Source organism: Rhinopithecus roxellana, chromosome 21 (genome assembly GCF_007565055.1).
Source record: "Rhinopithecus roxellana isolate Shanxi Qingling chromosome 21, ASM756505v1, whole genome shotgun sequence".
NCBI lineage: Eukaryota > Metazoa > Chordata > Mammalia > Primates > Cercopithecidae > Rhinopithecus > Rhinopithecus roxellana.
In genome coordinates, this window is record NC_044569.1 from 157,518 (window position 1) to 175,350 (window position 17,833).

The 17,833-nt window shown below is 39.9% G+C and overlaps 1 protein-coding gene across 4 annotated transcripts in view; it reads left to right on the plus strand.

The window, feature by feature from the left end:
* Nucleotides 1-4,718: 4,718 nt before the first annotated feature.
* The window catches only part of THOC1 (THO complex 1), a 54,791-nt gene continuing 41,676 nt past the window's right edge, over nucleotides 4,719-17,833 (plus strand). For 2 of the 4 annotated variants that reach the window (XM_010354891.2, XM_030925779.1), the window contains exons 1-7: nucleotides 4,719-4,807; nucleotides 7,255-7,328; nucleotides 7,422-7,482; nucleotides 8,678-8,744; nucleotides 12,497-12,615; nucleotides 13,067-13,115; nucleotides 13,526-13,621. In XM_010354891.2, the coding sequence (XP_010353193.1) occupies nucleotides 4,754-4,807; nucleotides 7,255-7,328; nucleotides 7,422-7,482; nucleotides 8,678-8,744; nucleotides 12,497-12,615; nucleotides 13,067-13,115; nucleotides 13,526-13,621 (520 nt within the window). In that variant the 5' untranslated portion in view covers nucleotides 4,719-4,753. Of the gene's footprint in view, nucleotides 4,808-7,254; nucleotides 7,329-7,421; nucleotides 7,483-8,677; nucleotides 8,745-9,987; nucleotides 12,083-12,496; nucleotides 12,616-13,066; nucleotides 13,116-13,525; nucleotides 13,622-17,833 lie in introns of those variants that run through there. The other 2 variants (XM_030925780.1, XM_010354890.2) reach the window with 2 other exon arrangements.

The window sequence follows — 17,833 nt, forward strand, 5'->3', positions numbered from 1 at the left end:
TCCACAATGATTTTTCCTTGGTAATCCCCAAAACTTTCTCTCTTTCTTTTGTGGCTTTCTCATTAAAATCAATTTTGCTGATTTCATTCCTGTTGAAAATTATGAAAGCATAAAACACAATCACTGCAACCAGTGAAAGAGACTTGTTTGTTCTTTCATTTTCACTGCCGGACACACTTATCAAATGAGTATTTTAAAATTTATTCATCGATTCATTGATTGACACTTGGCATTTCCAATTCTGTGGCATTGTCAATGATACTGCAATAAACATTTTTCTGTGTCTCTGTGTATACACAGTTGTACATGTGTAAGAAATCCTCTTGTGTTCAGACCTAGAAAATTCAGGGTGGAAGGGTATTACATCTTCAGCCTTACTAGAATGTGAGATTCTTCCCCAAAATGGTTGTACCAAATTACATTTCCATCAGCTGGGTACACTCGCCCAACTTCCTCACTCACATTCATCATGTTTTTTAACTTGTGTCAATCTGCGAGATGAGAAAACGATGTCTTAGTGTTGTTTTATGCATTTCCCTGATTACTTGTGAGGGGTTAAGCAGTTTTTCATGTTTTCTCTTTTCTATCAATTTCCTGTTTGTGTCTTTTGCCATTTTAACTGGGTTATTTGCCATTTTCTTACCGATTTGTAAAAGTTTTTAATATATTGTAGACACTAATTACTAGTTATATAAGCTGCAAATATCTTCTACCACTCTAAGTCTCATCTTTCACTTTTATTATGTGTTTTGATAGGTTAATGTTAATTTCAATGTAGCCAAAATTATCAGTCTTTTCCTTTTTGGTTGATTTTTTTTGTATCTTGTGAAATCTCTCCCTACTCCAAGATAATTAAGATATATTCTAAACAATTTAGTTTTGCATTTCATACTTCGTCTTTAATCCACTTGGAATTTTTTTGTATGATACAAGGGATCAAATTTTATTTTATTTTATTTTATTTGTTTCGAGATGGAGTTTCACTCTTGTCAGCTGGGCTCGAGTGCAGTGCCGCCATCTTGGCTCTCTGCAACCTCTGCCTCCCGGGTTCAAGCGATTCTCCTGTCTCCGCCTCTGGAGTAGCTGGGATTACAGGTGCCCGCCACCACGCCCAGCTAATTTTTGTATTTCTAGTAGAGATGGGGTTTCACCATGTTAGCCAGGCTGGTCTCGAACTCCTGGCCTCAACGATATCCCGTTTCCCTATTTTTTTTTTTTTTTTTTTTTTTTGAGGCGGAGTCTCGCTCTGTCGCCCAGGCTGGAGTGCAGTGGCCGGATCTCAGCTCACTGCAAGCTCCGCCTCCCGGATTTAAGCCATTCTCCTGCCTCAGCCTCCCGAGTAGCTGGGACTACAGGCGCCCGCCACCTCGCCCGGCTAGTTTTTGTATTTTTTAGTAGAGACGAGGTTTCACCGTGTTAGCCAGGATGGTCTCGATCTCCTGACCTCGTGATCCGCCTGTCTCGGCCTCCCAAAGTGCTGGGATTACAGGCTTGAGCCACCGCGCCCGGCCCGGTTTCCCTACTGACTGCTTTACAATGGGATACAATGAAACATAGGTAAAGTTTCTATATATGTGTGGGTCCGTTTAGGGGTTCCCTGTTCTCTTCCTTTAGTTTGTCTATCCCTAAACCATTACTATGGCATCTAAATTGCTATAGCTAAGAAATTTACATTAAGTAGGGCAAGTTTTAATTTTGATGAAGTCCAATATACCAACTGTTTTTCTTTTACAGTAAATGAACTCTGTGTTATATCTAAGAAATCTTTGCCTAACAGGTGTTCACGAAGGCATGCTATTTTCTCTCCTGAAGCATCAGTTTTAGCTTTCATATGAATGTGTATAATTGAATAAAAAAACAAAGTAATTTTTGGATATGACAAAAGTTAGGGTCGAGGTTCATTTTTTTCCCCCATGTGAATATTCAGTTCCTCCAGCACCATTTACAGGCATACCTCAGAGACATTGAGGGTTCAGATCCAGACCACCACAATAAAGTGAATGTTGCAATAAAGCAAGCCATACCAATGTTTTGGTTTCCCAGTGCACATCTAAAATTTATGTTTATACTATACTGCAGTCTATTTAGTATGCAATAGCATTAAGTCTTAAAAATCAATGTACATACCTTAATTTAAAAATGCTTTATGCCAGGCACAGTGGCTCACACCTATAATCCCAGCACTTTGGGAGTCCGAGGCCAGTAGATCGCTTAAGTCCAGGAGTTTAAGACCAGCCTGGGCGACATGGTGAGACCCTGTCTCTTCAAAAAACAAAAAAATTAGCTGGGTGTGGTGGCTCACACCTGTGGTCCAAGCTACTCAGGAGGCTGAGGTGGGAGGATCACTTGAGCCTAGGAGGCAGAGGTTGCAGCGAGCCGAAATCACACTACTGTACTCCAGCCTGGGTGACACAGCAAGGCCCTGCCTCAAAAATAAAAACCAAAAACCAAAAAAACTTTATTGCTAAAAAAATACAGTCATCATCTTTTGCTGGTGGACAGTCTTGTCTTTTTTTTTTTTTTTTTTTTTTTTTTGCAGATGGAGTCTCACTTCTTCACTCAGACTGGAGTGCAATGGCGCAATCTTGGCTCACTGCAATCTCCACCTCCCGGGTTCAAGCAGTTCTCCTGCCTCAGCCTCCCCAGTAACTGGGATTACAGGCATATGCCACCACGCGCGGCTAATTTTGGTGTTTTTAGTAGAGAAGGGGTTTCACCCTGTTGGCCAGGCTGGTCTCGAACTCCTGACCTCAAGTGATCCACTCGCCTTGGCCTCCCAAATTGCTGGGATTACAGGGATGCGCCACTGTGCCCAGCTGAGAGTTGTCTTAATGTTGATGGTGCTGATTGACCAGGGTAGTGGTTGCTGAAGGCTGGGGGAGCTGTGGCAATTTCTTAAGACAGCAATGAAGTTTACATCAATTGACTCTTCTTGTCACAAATGGTTTCACTGTAGCAGGTGATGCTATTTGATAGTATTTTACTCACAGTAGAACTTTCAAAGTTAGAGTCAGTCCTCTCATAAACCCTGCTGTCCACTGCTTTACCAACTAAGTGTATGTAGTATTCTAAATTCTTCATTGCGATTCAATGTTTTCAACAATGTTCACAGCAACTTCACCAGGAAGAGTCCATCTCAAGAAATCACTTTCTTTGCTGATCCATGAGAAGCAACGCCTCATCCACTCAAGTTTGATTATGAGATTGCAGCAATTCAGTCATATCTTCAGGATCCTCTTCTAATTCTAGTTCTCTCGCTATTTCCACTACATTTGCAATGACTGCCTCCACTGAAGTCTTAACCCCTCAAAGTCATCCATGAGAGGTGGGATGTAATTCTTCCAAATTCCTATTAATGTTGATATTTTGACCTCCTGCAATGAATCACAAATATTCTTTTAAAAATTTTTTTATTTTTGTATTTGTAGTGATGGAGTCCCGCTATATTGCCCAGGTTGGTCTCGAACTCCTGGGCTCAAGTGGTCCTTCTGCCTCAGCCTCCCAAGTAGCTGGGATTACAGGTGCGCGCCACCACGCCCGGCTAATTTTTGTAATTTTTTAGTAGAGACAGGGTTTCACCATGTTTGCCAGACCTCAGGTGATCCACCTGCTTCGGCCTCCCAAAGTGCTGGGATTACTTACAGCTGTGAGCCACTGCGCCCGGCCTCTATTTTGTGTGGCCAGTCAGCTATTTCCTCTAAATCACGAAAGGGGGAGGGTATAACCAGGTCCGTCTGACCTCCCATCCCGTTATGTCTGGGCACTCGGTTGCTAAGATTTTTCTAGTGTCTCCTTGGCCAAAAGGGGGTCTTTCAGTTGTTGGAGGGCTTAGGATTTTAAATTTACAGACTTCGAAGAAGGGAACAAGATACACGTGTAAGGGAATAAGAGGAAGTTACCCCGAGTCTGAGTCAGTGCTTCCTTTTCCACCGTGTAACTCCAACTTAAGAGTTACTGCCACTCGGCTTTTATTGGCTACGTCTCTCCTGGGAAGGGAGGCAAGGGACGAAATGGCGAGGGAGACATGGTTTTTGCTAGGGAAGCCTCGGCCCAGGACGCAGCGCCACCCGTTTTCCAATTAGCGCCGGGAACTGCATTCCTCCTAGGTCTCTTTCAGTAGAGACCTTTTAATAATAAATACTACTTGCATTTCTTTACAATTCACACTTGCGGTCATTATTTCAGTCGAGCTTTTCAACAACTCTGTGAGATAGGTATTATTTCTATTTCTGAGAAGAGACAGCAGTGCCCTTGAGCCACAGGGCTCATACATCGGAACCTATCACCACTCCGAATCTTAATCTCTCGGGATGACCGCAGACCGGCGGCCCAGGACCACTGCTCCAGCCGTTTCCCCAGATAATCCACCTGCCTTGGGTTATCTTTTCGCGCGGCCCAGTTAGCCGCAACCAGCCGCCATTTACCCGCTTCCCCCAAACCAGGAAAACCACAGAAACTGCAGGTGCGCGGCCAGTCTCTTCCACGCCCGGGAGCGCAGAGCTCACAGACCTAGGCCGCCCAAGTCCCCTCACCCCAAGGGCTACCCAAGAACCCTGACTAGGCTGTTTGGCTGACTCAGGCGCCCAACGCCCACCCGAACTCAGTCGCCAGGGAAATTCCCCACTACAAGCTAGCCCGCCCGCTCTTCACAGGCCGCTCTAGCCGGGCTCAGAGAGACGGCAGTCTCGTTGCTCCCGGCTTGACGTCATCGGCAAGCGCCGCAGCGCAGTGGCGGACACGCGCAGCCGAGAAGATGTCTCCGACGCCGCCGCTCTTCAGTTTGCCCGAAGCGCGGACGCGGTTTACGGTGAGCTGTAGGCGGGAGGGTGCAGGCCTGACCCGGCGCTATGCTTTGCCCTCTTCTCCCTGAAATTACTCGAATTTTGCCCTGGGGCAAAGCGAGACAGAGGTGTGTCCGCCTCAGCGTCCGCTCCGGGCCCCGTCGGGGACCGAGGGGTAGGGAAAGACGCACTACCCGCCTCTTCTTTGCGGGCTGGGCTGTCAGCCTCCGCCCTCCCGCCAGCGGGTCCCCGAACTCCGCGTGCTGGGCGCGTCGGCTCCGCGCTTGGAGTGCCCACATGCAGACTACTTCTGGTCGGGTCTATCCCCTCAGCTCGTTTAGTGGGGCAGGTGTCTCGAGAAGGGGAAGGGGAGCTGCTGAAGGGGGAGGGTGGGAGTGGTTTCAGTCCAAAGACCTGGCTCCCGCCCCAGGCTTCTGAGCTGCCAAGTGCTTGTTCCCGCCGTCTCTTCACCACCCCTTAACCCACCGTGTCTCCTCCTAAGAGATCGATGAGGAGGTCCTAAGCGGGAAAACGCAGATCACCTTGGGAAGGGTAACCAGATGCTATTTTATTCTTGCTCAATGTGGAAGGGTGGTTTTGAGCATTTGGTAAACCCTTGACAGAGCACTTTCTCGTTTAACTATTAGAGTAACACTGTGAATTAGGCTAAGTTGGTTATTCCTGGTACAGGTGATAGAAGCTGACATCCCCAAAAAACTTGTGACTTCACTCGTTTTTCTGACTTTAGACACTCTATTGCTTTTATGCTCGTCACTCTATTATTTTTATGACGATGCTCGTCACGGCATCGTAAGTATGAAGAACACTTTTAAGTTGCCTGACTCTGTTAGTCTCTAGCGTTTGCACCAACATTTCAAGGCATTCAACTACTTGGGTATTCAGCTGTGGTTAGGTAGTTATAGGGATGCCAGGATGAAAATTCTGTGAAAGAAAAATTCATCCTTTGTAGTAAGTAGTTTTCTTGTTTGTGTTTGTGTATATATATATATATGTATATACACACACACTTTTTTTAATGGGTTATATTTTGTGTATGTCATCATAATCGTTTTCCTTGTGTGCATTTTGCTGCAATCTCTGGTGCTTTGAAAGCCTGCTAAGAGTAACTGTTAGGACTATCCAAGACCATATTAGCTGCCGGGCGCGGTGGCTCACGCCTGTAAATCCAGTACTTTGGGAGGCAGAGGCGGGCAGATCACCTGAGGTCAGGAGTTCAAGGCCAGCCTGGCCAACATGGCGAAACCTTGTCTCTACTAAAAATACAAAAATTAGCCAGGCGTGGTGGTAGGCGCCTGTAATCCCATCTACTTGGGAGTCTGAGGCAGGAGAATCGCTTGAACCCAGACAGCGGAGGTTGCAGTGAGCCAAGATCATGCCAGTGAACAATACCTGGACAACAGAGGGAGACTCCATCTCAAAAAAACAAACAAAAAAATTCGTATTAGCCCTGAAAAGGACCATTAAATTGGAGATCATCTAGTTCAGTGTTTCTCAAGCTTCTTGTGAAATGCAGATTCTGGCTCAGTAGGTCTGGAAGGGGGCCTGAGATTCTGCATTTCTACCAGCTTCCTAGATGATGCCACTACAGCTGCTGCTAGTAGTAAAAATCTACAACAACCCTCTTATTTAACTGGTGATGAAAATGAAGCACAAAGAGATAAAGGGACAGGCCCCAAATTACTCAGCCTGTTAGTGGCAGAGCAAGGAATGGACACATTTTGGATAAATGTAATTCCTGTGAGGTAATAAGATGCCTTTCTAAGTGTATGTGAGTGTTCATAGAATGAATGCCTTTTGCAGTATTTTTGTCTTTAAGTTATGATTGCTTTAAGACAATCTGCAGATTGTCAGCATGGTTTTATTGAGTGCTGCATATCGGGGACTGAACAAGATACCTAGAGGAGGCAAGACCTGACCTGGGTGTGGAAGAATGGGTAGAATTTGGATGAGCAGGTAGGAAGAGCAACATGAATGTGTGAAGACACTAGAATGAGTTTGATAGAAAATGATGAAAAATGACTAGACTTGAGTGCAAAGTATATATTGGGGAGTACTGGGAATTAAGGTTGGGTAAATTGAGTGGGGTAACATTACCAAGGCCCTTGAGGAAGCTATGAAGCTTCAAAACTAAAACGTGCAAATAAGGAGCCATTTAGAGATTTTTTTTTTTAAAGCACAATACTGTCATGAATGTGATATTTAAAGAGACAGTAGGAGGGAAAACCTAGAATGAAAAAGTCCAGCAAGGAAGCTCTTGCCAAATTTAAAGTGTTGAGTATCCATATCATTAAGTAGCATTGGAATAAGGATTACTGAGAGAATGACTGATAGGTAATTTTTCCCAGGTATAAGCATTTTTTAGTTAGAAAGATACACTATCAATGAATGATATATGTTTCAGCAAATAATAAGCAGAATCTTTACAAGTATTTGCCACTTTAATTTTTTTCAGAAGTCTACCAGAGAGGCCTTGAACAACAAAAACATCAAGCCATTATTAAGTACCTTCAGCCAGGTACCTGGCAGGTAAGGCATTGATATCTATGAAAAATACTTGCCTGAATCTTTATACATACCCTGAGCTGTTTGAAAAATGAGGATGTCTTTTGTTTTTAATAGTGAAAATGAAAAAAAATGTACCCTTGACCAAGCTTTCAGAGGTGTTCTAGAAGAAGAAATTGTAAGTATGTTTTTCCATTGTTAAAATTTTGCTGACAAATTAATAAACAATGTTATTTAAAAATTACTTTTTTTCTTAGAATGGATATTTAAACATCTTTTTTTAGAGTAAGATTTCTGCTTTGTGAAAGTTGACTTGACAGTATACAAGTTCTGTAAGGATTTTGATAGCACTAGGTACATTTTCAGGGTTTGGTTTAATAAATGACAAGAGCCCTGTCCAAGTGAGATAAGAAAAATTGACATGAGGTCTTAGGAAGAACTAGAGGTGAAGGTGGGCTCTCTCACTTTCCCATGTAAACAGTGACATATCCTGTAGTGGCATGAAAGGTCTAGTCCAAGAATATTTAGCTTAGGAGCTGGGATTCCATTCCCTCATTTTCCTCTGGCATCCTCCTCATCAGTAAACTTACATAAATAACTAAGGGCTCTCCAACTTCACTAGAGAAGTTTCAGACCATGAAAAATCTGAATTTATTTACCAATAATGGGGCACCTGAATGAAAGGAAAAGTTTCAACAGTTTATTCTTGGTCAAGCAAAGGTTGAGTCCCCAAAAGCTATATTCCCTTCTCTTGGCCATAATACAGTATCCCTTTCTCTCAGACAATTCTGATTCAAAAATGATTCTTTCCTTTTCTTCCATTGGAAGGCATTGGGCAAGTTATTTTCCTTTTCTGTGCTTCAGTTTCTTTTGAAAGAGGGGAAATACCGTTCTTTCAGTGTTGTTGTATGTGAAACAGCACTTAATGAACGCTCAGTTAATGCTGGTTATTTTAATTTTATAGAACCTAAGCACTGCCTTCCTTCTGTTAAGACCACCCCTCAGACACATGGGTGTATTAGTAGTTAATTCCCCTAGCCCTGCCTTTGCCCTGTGCCACTGGCTGAGTTTTGGCTTCAGCACTTCTGTCCTTGATTAGCTTATAGCCTTCATCTTACTAATATAACCATTTTCCTGAGACCATTGGATTTTGAGTGAGTCACCTACCTGTTACTTGACATACTTCTACAACTACTGATTCTATATGTTACTGTTAAATTTTTGTAACTTCATATTAGAAAATATTTTCTATAAGAAATATTGTATTCCGTATTTGTGATAGTCAATATAATATCAGAGCACATGTGTTTACTATTACCAAGTTTCGTCTGAACTCTTGCCCCTAAATTAAATTGTTTCTCCTCTGTTGGTAGATAAATCATTCATCATGTGAAAACGTTTTAGCTATTATTTCTCTTGCTATTGGGGGAGTAACTGAAGGTAAGTATGGTTCTGTTTTGTTTTGTTTTGTTTAAAGTGGTCTTGGACGTGACATGCTTTATTTAAAACGTCTTCTCCCCATACTTCTCCACATCTGATTTGGTTTATTCTTCAAGTTCTACCTGACTCCCAGCTTTGCCAAGAAGTCCCAATTGAATTAGTTCACTCTTATTTCTCATCTCTATTATGCAGTGCACATTTTGGCACTTTCTTTGTTCTCCAGTTGTTTTGTTCATTCAGTAAATTTTTATTGAGCATCTACTATGTGCCTGGTACTGAGCTAGGACCTGGAGATTCAATGGTGAATAAAACATTCCCCTGCTTATGTGGAGCTAATGGAAGAAACAGATGTATGCATGCCTTACTTTGGTGTAAGTACTATGGTCGAAGTGGGAATGAAGTATAGTTAGAGGGAATAGAGCCAACATGTCTCTCTAAACTTCAGTCTAAAGGAATCAGGAGAGATTTTAGAAAAGAACATGAGAACTAGAATATGAGGTATGAAGAATTTGTTAGACATACTAAGAAGGGAGTAGCTAGAGAATTGTGTAGAGCAGGAGGAGGAGAGGACAGTGAGAATGATGAGGAAAGAAGCTGGTTAGGTCCATTTATAAAGGGCATTGGGTGCCGTACTAAAGAGCAGCTGCAGATGAATGATTCCATTTGAAGTGACTGCTGGCAGGAAAACTGGGCAGGGGCCTGTTAAAATGGCTGTATGCGATAGCTTTAGAAGACTAGGTAAACAATGCACATAGTACACAGTGCCTAACACGTAATGGGAGCTCATTAAATACTTGCAGAAAGAAGAAATAAAAAATTAATTTATCAGCATTCTTCTTTAACGATTTGGTTAAAATACTTATTTGATTAATTCAAATAATGTATGTGAAAACTCCTTTTTAATCTATAAAGCATTATTCACATTATGTATTATTCTGATGCTTCTATAAAAACTGCCACACACCTCCCAGTATAGGGGCAAACTATTTTGTGAACTTAAGTTCATAAATTCACATTGTTAAACTTTTTTTTTTTTTTTTTTTTTTGAGACGGAGTCTCGCTCTGTCGCCCGGGCTGGAGTGCAGTGGCCGGATCTCAGCTCACTACAAGCTCCACCTCCCGGGTTCACGCCATTCTCCTGCCTCAGCTTCCCGAGTAGCTGGGACTACAAGCGCCCGCCACGTCGCCCGGCTAGTTTTTTGTATTTTTTAGTAGAGACGGGGTTTCACAGTGTTAGCCAGGATGGTCTCGATCTCCTGACCTCATGATCCGCCCGTCTCGGCCTCCCAAAGTGCTGGGATTACAGGCTTGAGCCACCGCGCCCGGCCCTAAACTTTTAAGTTTAATGATTAAGCTTTAATGATTAAGCTGCCTAATCATTCATTCATTCATTAGGCATAGTTAGGTAAGTTCCACAATGTAATGTTCCTTGTCTGGTTTCCGTCAATTTTCAATGTGACCTTAGTTCATTGATTAACTTTATACATTACTCTTGTACAGCTGGTGATGTTTTTAATGAAGAAGCTGTACAAAGTCTAGTCTATACTTGGAACTTTTGAGAAGGATAAGGACTTAAGAGCTTAAACTGTAAAGGCATAAATGCATTTTTATTTTAGGGAGAAGTTTTCTTTTTGAGACAGATTATAATTGTTTGCTTATGTGACATGTTTTTAAATTATCCATAAATATATTTTGTTAAATTCAATTTGGCCGATATTTATTGAGCTTCTATTCGGTGTGAGACACTGCTGGTTAAAGCGTACGAAAATGCCTAACCTTAAAAAGCTCATAGTCTACATTCAAAGGTGACTGGTTAGGATGTGCCAAATGCTACAGTATATTTATGTAGAGTGTGCTTCAAAAGCATAGATGAAGTAGCCTCCTTCAAGATATCAGAGTTAGTTAGATGAGCAGATATTCACTGTATGCTTAGAAAGATGGAGTTGAAATTTACTGTGTGGTAAAGAGGAGGAAGATTATTTACACAGAAAACAACATTGTAAACAAAACCATGGACGGATGAACATGTCATGGTGTTTGGGAGCTGCGGAGTGGGAACTAGGGAGGGATGTCTGTGGCCCACGTAAGGTAAGGAGAGAGATTTGTGTGGAAGCTGGGACAGGTTGTGAAAGCTCTTGGGGGAATCACACTGTAACCCAATGGTTCCCAGACTTGCTGGCTCATCAGAACCACCAGTGAATCTATTTTTAGATGAGATTCCCAAACCTTGCTTAGTTCTACTGACTCAGAATTTTGGTAGTAGAATCTAGAAAAAGTTCTCTAATTACTAAATGTGAGTTAACTTATTCCAGGCTATACTGCAGCTAAGGGCAGAGAGTATGCTTCTCAAATCTCCTGGATGTGCAGAGTATATAATAACATTGAATCTAAGTTTTGTTCGGGACTTTCGAGGTCACCTAGTCCCGTCTCGTCTCTGGCCTAGACCGCTTCCCTGCTGTAACATCCCTGATGGGTGGTCATTCAGCCTCTGCTGAATCATGCTCATTAGTGGAGCTCACTGTTTGAGTCCTGTTAGACAAGTGTGGTTATTGGTGTGTTCCCTTGTATTGAGTTGAAATCTGCTGTTTTATTCCACCACTGCTTTTCGGCAATATCCCTCACATCACATTCCAGATATGATCTTACTAGTGCAGAGTACAGCTGGAAAGATTTCTTCCTTTTTCTGGACATAGTGTATTAATGCACTGTTTTGGACTTAGATCACCCTAGATATTTTTCCCCATATACCATGCCTAGGTGACTACTTTTCTTAAACACTTATGAGTGTTAGTAAGTACCCATTGCCTTAAAATGGAAGGATGAGTAGGGATATAAAAGTATTTCTAGGTAGTCTGAATAGACTAAGTAGACCTTTTCTTAAGAAAATCTTAATTTTGTTGTTCTTTAAACAGTAACTTTCTACTTTTCCATTCTTTCCCCTGAAACAATACTGTTATTTTAAATGTTAAATCATGGTTAATATCAAACCTTGTTATTTTTTGAAGAGATAATCTTTTCAAATCACAAAGACAATTTAGCAACACTACAAAACATTTGGAAATGAGAAAAAGGGAAAACCGTACTCATAATTCCTCTACTTTTAAAAACCATTCATCTGGTATAATGGTTTTAGTTTCTATAGTCTTTTAAGAATTTTTTTATTGTCATAATCATATGTACATACAATTTTGAATCCTGCCTTTTTCACTTAGCATTATATCATAAGCATTTTTCCAAGTTATTATGGTCGTTATAACCATCGTTTTTAATTGGCTGCATTATATTCTTTTGAATAGCTTAGTGGTGAAGAAAACAGACTGTGGAGCCAGACTGCCTGGGTTCGTATCCCAGCTCTACCACTTACTGGCTCTGTGATCTTGGGCAAGTTATTTAACCTCTCTGTGTCTCAGTTTTCCCATTCTATACAATGCAAATAATGATATGCTCTACTTCATAGGGTTATAAGGATTAAATGTGTTAGTATATGTAAAGTACTTAGTGTGCCTGACATATAGTAAATGCTCTAGATCTTGTCAAGAATTATTGTCATCATTACTGAGTGCACATATCAAAAATTACTTAAATATGTCCTGTTTGGGGACTTGTAGGTTGCTTCCACTTGTTGTCCTTTTTAAACCTTGTTATGAGTAACAAAGGGTACCTTATAAGATACTCTTCAGTATTATTTTTCATAGGCTGTTTTACTCTACAGTTTTTTTAAACTTTTAAATTGGCTTGTGCTCCACTTGAAGGTATTTGTACCGCATCTACACCTTTTGTATTGTTGGGAGATGTTTTGGATTGTCTTCCTTTGGATCAGTGTGACACAATATTCACTTTTGTGGAAAAAAATGTTGCTACTTGGAAATCAGTAAGTGCCTTAGTTTCTTTTCCTGCTAACTTTGTATTTCTGTAGATTCAGAGTTCTGAGGGTAGATTTAAAAAAAGAAATTATATGTAGTTTTGCTGATCGCCAACAAGTTTGTGCCTATGACAGAATTACATACTGTTCTCTTGGGAGAGCCAAGTAAAAACCATGTGTGGAGAAAAACTTGAAATACAAAGTTTGATTTGAGTAATAAAAACTAACTTGAAAATTCACACTTTCACATATTAAAAACAGTTAGTATCATGTTTTCTTATCTTATATCTGAAAATATTTTCATTTCATTGAAAATGTTATTTGCTTAAAAAAAGTGAAAGTGGCATAGTAGATTCTCAGTGCATGTTAGTGTTCTTTAATATTTTACTTCCTGCAACTTATTATTGAAGAATGTGTAACAAGTTCAGAAGAAGAGTGATAATTTCCATCTTAATTTCAGAATACATTCTATTCTGCTGGGAAAAATTACTTACTACGTATGTGCAATGGTAAGTAATTGAGTGATTAAATGATTGCTTTTTAAAATGTAAATATGCCCAGAAAAACACGTGGTTGAATTAAATACCAGTGATAACATTTTAAAAATAGATTAGGTATCTGTATTTTTAACTAACAATCTGATGTATTAGAACTCATTCACTTTAAGCTGTTTCTGTTCTGGCCATAAACTTAATGAAAGTCAGAAACACATAGTAAAGTTTGTCTTTTTCATGTCATGTTGAACTTGTTTTGTTCCTAATTTCTAGTACTTTTTTGTGGCAGTGGTTTCTGCCCCCATTTTAAGAACTACTGCTTTAGGAAAATACTCTTGACAAACTGGTTTAGAAACTTTTAGGTATGGTTGTAATAAACATAGAATTATCTTTTTTGTGTAACGTTCATTTTCATGTATCGTTAGATCTCCTAAGAAGATTGTCTAAATCCCAGAATACAGTCTTCTGTGGACGGATTCAGCTCTTTTTGGCCAGGCTTTTCCCACTGTCTGAGAAATCAGGTAAGCTTTTATGCATTAAATGAGTTTTCTGCAGGAAAATCTTTTCCAGTTTTTAATAGATTAAAATCTGTCATGATACTGAGAAAAATGGTTCTAAAAAGTTGAAAAACATCATAGAAATTGTCACTTTATTTTCTTTTACTTATAAATAGTTATAGCAGTCCTAGTATATAATGCAGGTAATCTTGAAACAAAGTCATGGATTCTTTTAAGTTCAAAGCTTATTAATGTACAGTTGAATCACACTGAAACATGTAGATATAAACCGTCAAATCTGTATTTCATAATGTATGCCTATTTTTGTGTTTCCATTTTCTCTCTCAGTCACGACTATTTAGCTATATAGACCTCCTTTCATTTATCTTTTTTAACAGATTTTTATTGTGAAATGACGCTTATATAGAAAAGTACATAAAGCAAATAATAATGAAACAAATACTGTATAACCACTATCTAGCTCGTGAAATGGGACATTGCTTATTCTCCAGAGCCTTCCCCCTCCCCAGTCGGTTCAGATAGGCGAGATTTTAGTATCTCATTGCTTCAGTTCTGTTTTTCTTAATATTGGGCTAATATACCACCTATTTTACATGTTGTTAGGATTAAATGAATTAAAACACGTGAAGAGCTTACAGTAATGCCTGCATGTAGAAAGACCTGTAATATATGTTAGCAATGGTTTATGTGCTTCGTCATTCTATGTCTGTGTTGTTTTCTTTCATACTTATGTGGTCAAGGTTAATATAGATTTACCACTTCTTGTATTTCTGGCTTTCCATCTGTGATCATTTTCCCTTTTAGACTTTTCTTCAGTTCAGGTCTGTGTTTTACCTAAAAATCGTTACTTCTCCTTTATTTTTTTTCCCCTTCTTTCTTACAAACTCCTGTTAATATTGATATTTTGACCTCCTCCCAATAGATATAAGATTCTAGATTGGTACTAGATATAGGATTTCATCTGATGAGAAATAATCTTTACTTTGTCTTCTGTTGCCCATTGTTCTATTGACAAGTCAGATGTCAGTCTCACTTCTTGAAGATAATCGAGATTTTTTTCTCTGCACTTAAGATTTTTTCCCCCTTTGGTTTTCTCTGGTTTTACTATGATGTATCTATGTGTAAATTTCTTTTTATCTGTCCTGCTTAGGATTGTGGACATCTCGAATGTATGGATTGGGTTCTTTCATCTAATTTGTAAAAATTTAGCCATTATCTCTTCAAGTATTGTGTATGCCTCTTTATCTTTTTCTTTTTCTGGAACTTCAATCAAACATCCATTATACCTTCTCACTGTATCCTCTGTTTTTTACTCCTTATATTTTTTTCATCTGTTTGTCTCTCTCTACCTGATTCTGAATAATTTCTTAAGAATTGTTTTTTTAGTTTTCTAAACTTGGTAAGCATTGTTACTTTATTGTCTGTATCTGATAATGCCAGTACCTTGAGTAAGTCTTGGTGAGTCTGTTTCTCCTGTCTGTTTTAACTGTTTCTCACTCATGGTATCTTGCCTCTTTGTGTGTCTGGTTATCATTGGCCGTTACATTTGAGATGTGCTCATTGCTACTGGAGTATCACTACTTCTGGGCGCTCTCAGAGACCAGAGGTAGGAAAGACATATGTGTATACTAAACATACTCATCTGTATTTGTTTCTGTATCTGTCAGTATATATTTTACATGAACAACAGCAAAAAATATGAGATTCTACTGATACCTCTGAGTTGAATCCACCACCAATAGATCTGTTTATTAACCTCTTTCTCTAACAGTAAGAAACTTGGCTCTCATTAACTATAATGTATTTACTTATTTGTTATACACTATCACTTTTTCATTGATTTACATTTGTGCTTCAACAGAATGATAAATTATTCTACATTGCGTTCTGTGGAATTGTTCTGGAATAGTCATGAATAATAGGGATCAACTCTATTATAATGTATATAGAATTCTGTGTACAGACATACCTTGGGTTTTGTTCCAGACCACCACAATAAAGTGAATATTACAATAAAGCAAAACACATTTTTTGATTTCCCAGTGCATATAAAAGTTATGTTTACACTATGCTGTAATCGATTAAGTATGCAAGAGCATCTAAAAAAAATGTATATACTGTACTTTTAAAATACTGCTAAAGTCGGGCGCGGTGGCTCAAGCCTGTAATCCCAGCACTTTGGGAGGCTGAGACGGGCGGATCACGAGGTCAGGAGATCGAGACCATCCTGGCTAACCTGGTGAAACCCCGTCTTTACTAAAAAATACAAAAAACTAGCCGGGCCTGGTGGCGGGCGCCTGTAGTCCCAGCTACTCGGGAGGCTGAGGCAGGAGAATGGCGTAAATCTGGGAGGCGGAGTTTGCAGTGAGCTGAGATCTGGCCACTGCACTCCAGCCTGGGTGACAGAGCGAGACTCCGTCTCAAAAATAAATAAATAAATAAAATAAAATAAAATGCTGCTAAAAACTGCTAATGACCACCAAAGCCTTTTGCAAGTTGTCATCTTTTTGCTGGTGGAGGTTCTTACCTTGATGTTGATGGCTGCTGACTTACCCAGGGTGGTGGTTGCTAAAGGTTGGGGTGGCTATGACAATGTCTTAAAATAACACAGTGAAGTTTGCCACATCAATTTACTCTTCCTTTCATGAAAGATTTCTCTGTAGCTCATGACGCTGTTTGGTAGCGTCTTATCCACAGTAGAACTTTGAAAGTTGGGGTCAGTCCTCTCAAACCCTGCCGCTGCTTTATCAACTAAGTGTATGTAATATTCTAAACTCTGTCTCAGAAAAAAATAAAAAATAAGCCGAGAATGCACCATTGCACTCCAGCCTGGGCAACAGTAGTGAAACTCCGTCTCAGAAATAAAATAAATCCTTTGTTGTCATTCAGCAGTGTTCACAGCATCTTCACCAGGAGTAGAATTCATCTTGAGAAACCACTTTCTTTGCTCATTCATAAGAAGCAGCTCCTTATCTGTTTCAAGTCTGATCATGAGATTGCAGCAACTCTGTCATATCTTCAGGCTCCACTTCTAATTATAGTTCTCTTGCTGTTGCCACCACATCTGCAGTTACTTCCTCCACTGAAGTCTTGAACCCCTCAAAGTCATCTATGAGGGTTGGAATCAGCCTCTTCCAAACTCCTGTTAATGTGAATATTTTTACCTCCTTTCATGAATCACAAGTGTTCTTTATGGCATCTAGATTTGTAGGTCCTTTCCGGAAGGGTTCCATTTACTTTGCTCAGATTCATAAAAAAATCACTATGGTAGCTATAGCCTCATGAAATGTATTTCTTAGATAACAGGACTTAAAAGTTGAAATAACCCTTTGATTCATTGGCTGCAAAATGGATAATGTATTAGCAGGCATGAAAACAACATTAATTTCCTTGTGCATCTCCATCAAAGCTCTTGGGTGACCAGGTGCATTGTGAATAAGCAATAATATTGTGAAAGGAAATCTTTTTTTCTGAGCAGTAAGTCTCAACAGTGGCCTTAAAATGTTCAGTAAACCATGCTATAAACAGATGTGCTGTCATCAGGGTTTGTCTTTTTATGGATGGAGACTAAGGCAGAGTAGATTTAGCATAATTCTCAGGAGCCCCAGGATTTTCAGAATGGTAAATGAACATTGGCTTCAACTTAAAGTCACCAGCTGCGTTAGCCCCTAACAAGAGAGTCAGCCTGTTCCTTGAAGGCAAGCAGTGACTTCTCTCTAGCTATGAAAGTCCTAGACGGCATCTTCCAATATCATAATGTTACATCTGCATTGAAAAATCTGTTAAGTGTAGACACCTTCATCAATGTTCTTAGCTAGATCTTCTGATAACTTACTGCAGCTTCTCCATTCGTAGTTGCTGCTTCACCTTGTACTGTTACGTTACAGAGAGGGCTTTTTTCTTTAAACCTCTTAAACCAACCTCTGCTGGCTTCATACTTTTCTTCTGTGGTGTCCTCACCTCTCAGCCTTCATAGAATTGAAGAGAGTTAAAGCTTTTCTCTGGCTGGTTTGCTTGTGTATCCAGACCAGGCAGCCTTTCTCTGTATCAGCAGTAAGGCTGTTTTGCTTTCTTATCATTCATGTGTTCACTGGAGTAGCACTTTTAACTTCCCTCAAGAACTTTATCTTTGCATTCACAACTTGGCTGTTGTGTGGCACAAGAGAAATTTCAGCCTATCTTGGCTTTTGACATGCTTTAATTACTAAGCTTAAT